This window comes from Sycon ciliatum, chromosome 11 (assembly GCF_964019385.1).
Source record: "Sycon ciliatum chromosome 11, ocSycCili1.1, whole genome shotgun sequence".
NCBI classification, from domain to species: Eukaryota; Metazoa; Porifera; class Calcarea; order Leucosolenida; family Sycettidae; genus Sycon; species Sycon ciliatum.
The window spans coordinates 23,578,704-23,585,957 of record NC_088653.1 but is presented as its reverse complement, the minus strand read 5'-3'; the positions used below and the strand labels follow the sequence as shown (position 1 = coordinate 23,585,957).

Sequence of the window (7,254 nt, the reverse complement as noted above, 5' to 3'; positions counted from 1 at the left end):
ACAGGATCGCTTTTCTAAATATATACTCATTCTCTTGACTTGATGGTACCGTACTCTTGATGGTACGGGGCAGGTACGGGATAGCGCCAGGCATGTCGATGCATGGCACAATAAAAGTATTGTGGCCAGATGTCTTTGCTGGTACGGTACGGTACGGGACAGATACGGGATAGCGCCAGGCGTGACACAAACCCACAAACAAACAAACAAACACCAAATTAAAGCTGAGTGGACCCTGGCTAGCGCCAGACGTTACTGAAGTAACGTCTTCTGCATAGCTACGGGAATTAAAGCTGTGTGGACCCTGGCTAGCGCCAGACGTTACTGAAGTAACGTCTTCTGCATAGCTACGGGAATAACATTTTTACTGAAGTACAAAAGAAATCAAGTAATGAATAGAAGAAGTATTGTTTTCTCTTTTCCATGTTGACCTCTTACATGCATGGACACCTTGGTATGGGGATACTCATGTACATGTATTTTCTTGTACTTATGGCCACTTGCAACTTGCAAGTACGAAAAAAGGCACAATTTCCCGAACTTTGAGGCTCAATAAGTACAACAAAGTGAATATAATATCCCCGGGTGCCAAAGCATATTAATATGAGGATTTTACGAGCATAATGCGAGAATCCATGAAAGCATAATTCCTTGATTTCGCGAGCATAATCGTAGATTCCGCTAGGACCCGCAGGGTCCGACGTGGAATCGGGGTTACACGAGGAGTAGTAGTAGTAGTAGTAGTATTCTTTTATTTTCCATCGGAAGCCTCAACAGTGATGAACACAACTCTTAAGAGGGCCGATAACAGAGTAGAGGGGTGTGGGGTGAGAAAAAATGATAATAATAATAAGAGATATTTAAACTAAACTAAACTGATACTTGGAACAATAAAGCAGCAGTAAGCAGTAAGCAGTAAACACAGGTATACAATACAAGCGATGCAGATCAATGAGGCCGTTTGCTGAAAAGAAGATCAAAATACTTCTGAAAAGACGCTGCGTCTTTAAGCATGGTCATAATGGGATAATGCAAGAATTAAAGAGATGTTTTTAAAAACGAATTTAAACTAGGAACGCAGTAAACACAGTTATACAATACAGGCGGTGCAGATCAATGAGGGAGTTTGCTGAAAAGAAGATCAAAATACTTCTGAAAAGACGCTGCGTCTTTTAGCATGGTCTGAAGGTGCTTAGCAAATGTAGTGCGGTGCTGGGTGCGCCACTCCACAGGCAAAGAATTAAAGAACAGGGCAGCACGATTTGAAAAGGAATTGACACCGTCAGTCGTCCGGAATTTAGATATTGCAATAGCAGCATTAAAAGAGCTTCTTGTTGTCCTAGGGCCGGTTGAAACTTGAGGGAAAAGGTCCGTCAGATTTGGGAGAGGGAAAACGACATGATTAACATGGATAAATTTAGCAATGCTACGAATAACTTAATAAGGTAATGTTCAAACGGATCAATCGACAATCTAGCTAACAGCGGCATGACGTCATCTTGTAGTTTCGAGCCACAAGCAGCGCGTACAGAACGACGATAAACGGACGAGAGTCGCTGCCGGTCCTTGGCGGATAGCTTCATTGCAAAGCAAGAGCAGCAGTATAATAAGTCAGGCAGGATAACAGAGAGGATAAACTGCCGTGTTGCCTTCAAACTTAGTTGCCGAAAACACCGTCGAAGAGCGCCAATTTTCATGCAAGTCTTCCTAACGATAAAGTCTATGTGACGAGACCAAGAAACATCACTGTCTACAATGACTCCCAGGATTCTCGTGCTAGACACTTGAGTCAGAGGCTGTTGGTTAAAAACGATTGGAGTTGAGAGGGGTTGAGAAGACTTCGAAATCATCAAAGTTACAGTCTTTGTTGTATTAATGCGCAGCCCAAGCTCGTCTAGATCCACAGAAATTGCAGATAACGAATCAGTAACGGTAGCGACGGCCTCAGCTTGTGTACGTCTGCTGGCATACAACGTCATGTCGTCAGCGAACATCGGGAGCTTGCAAGAAAAGGCCTCTGCTGTCAATGGGAGCTTCCGTACATAACCGTTAGATGTTAAATAGAACCGGACCCAGAATGATGCCCTGTGGCACGCCACTAGTGATTGCCACCAATGGAGATGTTCCAGTGTGGGTAACCACCCGCTGTTGTCTGGCACAAAGGTATGATTGGAACCAGGCCAGGGCCGCTCCCGAAATACCGACAGCTGCGAGAGCAAGAAGAAGCTTCTGATGCTTCACCATATCGAACGCTTTTTTCAAATCAATACAGACAACCGCCGTATGCAGTCCAGCGTCGCGCGAGACAAGCCAGTCGTTCGTAACCTTGGTGAGAAGCTGTCCGGTAGAACGGTGCTTCCGAAAGCCAAACTGGTCCACATGGAATGGGCAACGATCATTAAAAAAAAGATGTATACGAGAAAACACAAGCCCCTCCAGGAGCTTGGCTAGGATAGATGTTAAAGACACTGGGCGGTAGTTAGAAGGGCAGTCGCGGGGGCCTTGAGTTGACTTCAGAATTGGTGTAATGTTTGCAATTTTGAACAAGGATGGGAATTGACCAGACGAGAGGGACGTGTTGAATAAGATAGCAAGTGATAGAGCAATTACGTCTTTTGATATTTTAAGTAGACACGGAAGAATGCCGTCCGGTCCAGGGGCTTTATTACTTTGGAGGTCACCGATCCGAAGCTTCACCTCTGCTACTGTAACGGCTGAAAACGTAGTAAGGTCATCGGATTTAGCAGGTCCCATTGGGAGCTTGTAATTCGCTTCCTTATCTGTGACAATCGAGTGAAAATAGTCGTTCAATCGCTCAGGTGGGATGGTAACCGTTTGCTTCGGAGAGGAACGCTTTTTGATCATATTCAAGGCTTTCCAGAACTGCCTAGGCTCCCGTTCATACCGCTGGCACTGGTCTGAAAAGTATAGATTCTGTAGGTGTCGATACAAGTTATTGCACTGGTTGCGCAGCCGCTTGAATTGTACAGATAGGCTCTCGTCTCGAAAGTTAGTAGCTTTTAGTTTCTTGAAGACCGATTTGCGCTTTCTAATCAAGGCAAGGAGGGGCGAGGTCATGAACGGGCAATTTTTCCGACGGGACTTCCTGTGTTTCCTGGTTACGTACGGTGCGATGATATCAAGCACAGCATTGACTTTCCCTGTCCACTCGTCCAACATCAGGTCTGGGGTACGGGATGCAAAGATATGAAGATCGGAGGACAGCAGCATATCGCAGAAACGCTGAGCGTTGAAGTTCCGGTAGTCTCTGCGTGTTTGATGGGTAGTAGTATTGCTCCGCGCATCCATGATGGGCACTGGGACGGAAGTAATGACGAGGCGATGGTCTGAAAACTCACAGTCCACGACAGAGGCTGACGGAACTCGATCAAAGTTCGTGAGAATACAGTCAATGGATGTACGGGTAGAGCCTGTAATTCTTGTTGCTTCAGTTACTTTATTGGCCAGTCTGCACGGAAGTAGCAACGTGTCTTTGAGATGGTGGAACGCACTGGACGTCTGACGCAGAAAGTCCACATTTATGTCACCTAGCAATACAATATTCTCGCCGTCCAGCTGCTCGGTGGATGTAGCGAGCCGATTCCAAAACTCTACCGGCTCGGATGGGGGACGGTATATGCAACCAAACAAGGTACTATCTTTGCCTGTGCCAGCTCTAAGCCGCATCAACTCTAGACTGGAGTGTGAGTGGTCCAAGATGTGCTTATCCTTAACATGTTCCTTTACGAAGATGCAGATCCCGCCTCCTTTACGACATGGAGTGCAGGAGGATAGGCAAGTGCATCCATCAGCGCACGGCCTGTCTCGACGTAAGAGAATTGTGCCTGGTACAGAAACCTCAGTGTCCGAGATGCTTGAGTCGAGCCACGTTTCCGTAACCGCCAGCAGATCTAGGCAGTGCTCATCTATTAGCTTAGTTATAACATGGGTTTTATGTCGTAGGCTGCAAATGTTTATGTGGCCAACATTTAGTCGGTTGGATGGATGAATTGTAGAGTAGAATGCTGGGGTTGAGGGATTTGGAGACGAAGGGGTGAACACAGGAGCATGCGGGTTCAGGGGCTGTGAATACCGGTAGGTGGTGTGTGGCATTATGTGAGTGCTGGAGCTGTGCCGTCAGCACCAAAGCGCCATTCACGAACTGCAAAACCGAGCGAGTCCGGCCAAAATGCTTTGTCCTGTACGGTGGTGGCGTCCGACGCCAACACTGTGACCCTGGCAAACCCTGTTCGGAAGCGCTCCGAGGTGTACACAACACTCTGCACGATGTGTACATCCTGTGCCTGACAATGCTCTGCAATTGATTTGGCATCACATTCGGGGTCCACGTTGCCAACGTAGAACACTTTGACTCTTGGCTTACCCGCTAGTGCACATCGGGTGGTGCTCTTTGGAAGCTTGGGTGCCAGCCAGCGAGACGATTCCTGTCGCCTGTACGGCTTGGGAGGCTGGCGTTGTGGCCTTTGGGCAGCTGGGGCAGCTGCAGGGGCAGTATTTTTGGGCTGCAATGCTGGTTGTTAGTGCAAAGTTTCTGCATACGTGGGTCGATGTTGTGGGGTCGAGGATACGGTTTTGGTAAAGCTTGGTTCAGTGGGGGTCATTGTTCAAAGTTTGAATCACCGTATCGTACCTCTCAACTTTGGCATGCAGGTCGTTCCTAAGTTCCCGTACTTCCGTCTTCAGGCACAACACCTCTCTGGCAGAATCGTTGAATTTAGCTTCTATTTCTCTCATGGCGTGTAACTCAGTCTTCAACTCTCGGACGACATTAGTGAGTTCAGACAGAGCTGAGCACAGGCTGGCAACAACACCCTCATTAGCAGCCAGGGGGCTCGTGCCAGTAGGTTCACTTACTTCTTTGTCCTCATCCAGCGATGTTCTGAGCAGGGCAACAAGATCGGGTCTGGTGGCTTTTCGTGGGATTTCCAGTCCACGCTGCCTGATGAGGTCCCTCAGCTCCCCGTCGATCAGGACTGCAATGTCCACTTCAGCAGCGGGCTTATTAGCCATTTTATTACTAAATAAAGGACTTTTCCGGTGGCCTAAAGCCCAGGAAATTACAAAAAAGGCCGCTTTTCGGGAGCCAAAAAAGGTGCTGCCGCTCGTACATGTACGTCTCATGTAGTGAAGGCGAAGAATGTGACAGTGTGTTTGGCCTCAAATCGCTCTAGTTTTCCATAAATTTCCAGCGGTTTAAAGATAAAAATGCAAATGCACGCCTTGATTGCACCTAGCACCTCTTGCTTTCTTTGGCCTTTCCTGAGCGACCAAAATGATAGTGCAATCAAGAGTAGTGACAGTGAGGGGTGGGCGACACCAGCACAATGGGCGGGAACACACTGTCACATTCTTCGCCTTCACTCCTCGTGTAACCCCGATTCCACGTCGGACCCTGCGGGTCCTAGCGGAATCAACGATTACACTTCGGAGCTTCGGCTTCGAATGTGACAGTGTGACTTTTAAAGTGATCCACCACCTCAACCAAGGCAAGGGCGTAGCCAAGCATTATGCGCGAAGGAGAAGTGCGCATGTGGAGTGAAGGAACAGGCATCTCGCAGAGTGCCTGATATACAGTAAAAATGTCGCTATGTATCGAGGATACACCATATGTACAAAGAAGTTTGTCCCTTGCAAACCAGGAAACCAGGAAGGTCTTAGATCTGGAACCCTAGACATTCGTCTTGCTGACGGAGGCAAGGGCGAACGCAACACGTACCTTCGGGAGTTGATGGCAGTGGAATACGGACAGACTGTGAAGCTCCGAGGTGAACGGGGAGCCTGAGTCAAAACCATCTACATAAGAACGTGCCGCGTCAGACGTTTCCGAGGCAATTGGGATTGGGTCCCCAAGCCTGCAGAACCTCCAGAACATTGATGGCACTCCATGTGCTGGCAGGCCAGCAGTAATAGACATCGGGCATCAAATGGGTGGTCGCTACATCAGCCTGACCAATACTCCAAGAGGCCCTGAACACGTAGCTGGAGTGTCGACGAGAGAGGAGAAAGATGCATTGGTAATTGGTCTATACTGCCTCCCTACATCGCACTGGGTGGCTAAGGAGTTGGTCCGACTGCGATGAACTCCAGACCGGACCCACCAAGAGCACTTGCTATATGTGGTGAATAGCACTAACCATCAGGATGAGGGAGAATGGAGGGTGCAGAAGTGCATTCTCCCACTGGTCTGGTCTGCTGGAAGGACCAAGGAAGCCTGGCCCTCGGCCTCAGGATCTGAGCGCTAACTCACATACTGATCCAGTTAGCGGGTATGGCTGTCCACAAATAGGGCAAGTGGGCTGTACCAATGATGTAACTTTGTAAGGACCTACCTGTCCAACAGGTAGTTGCCGCTGTCTGCAGACCGTGATGGTCGTTTGGGTCGTGGACGATGTCCCGAACATTGACGGCGACTAGGTGGAGCCAACGGGGTCGCGCCAATAGTAATAGTTATGTACTCTTGGTAGCGCTAACAGACAGATAGTTATCCAATGTTTCTTTCCTTGGATACGTAAGCAACAGCCATCACATGATCAATCTCGACATGCAAAGGTACTCCCGTTATGCCATGCACTGGGGCTTGCAGACCAAGGCACTCCGCCCACAAGCAGTAGATGAATGGAGTTTAACTCCTGCAGAGTCATGTGGTTATGGGTGGCTGCTGTGCATGGGTCCTGAACTGACGGGCTCTCGTAGCGCAGCGATGGCACCTGTGAGGTGACTGGCTGGCCATCCCCGACTGAAAAGTGACAGACCCAGTAATGGAGACTTGTCAATTGAATCACCAGACCATATATCGAGGTTGCACAGCCCAGGCTGTGGAGCTCTATCCTGCAAGCACTATATTCTGTAATGAATTGATCGACTGTGAAGCTGGGCTAGCGGGAACGCCTTCCTCAATTCCGGACGCTTCACGTTCAGGCGCCTCAAGTGGCTTGGTGATGGCAGAGATGGTGAGCCTCATACATTCCAGGGACTGCACCAGCTACAAGCCGGACTTGTGCAGGTTCACTTGGAGCTCGAGATGCTCCAGGAGGCGGATCGTTGCTTGCACTATGGTGTGCCGCAACCAGACCGCACACAATAATGAGGCAGGTGGCAATGTACATCACTACCTTCACCGCCCATGTCCGGAAAATGCAGACGATCGATGCAGACACTTGGTGTATGTGCGGAGTGAATAACACATGCCGAACGGTAGACATGTGTACCGCCAGCCACTTCCGGATGGATGCC

At 48.9% G+C, this 7,254-nt stretch overlaps 1 protein-coding gene across 1 annotated transcript in view; it reads right to left on the bottom strand.

The window, feature by feature from the left end:
* Positions 1-5,668: 5,668 nt before the first annotated feature.
* Positions 5,669-7,254, bottom strand: part of LOC135827759 (L-fucono-1,5-lactonase-like) — a 48,849-nt gene continuing 47,263 nt past the window's right edge. Inside the window, exon 9 of the mRNA XM_065340209.1 lies at positions 5,669-6,333. Coding sequence (XP_065196281.1) covers positions 6,265-6,333 — 69 coding nt within the window. The 3' untranslated portion in view covers positions 5,669-6,264. The remainder of the gene's footprint in view (positions 6,334-7,254) is intronic.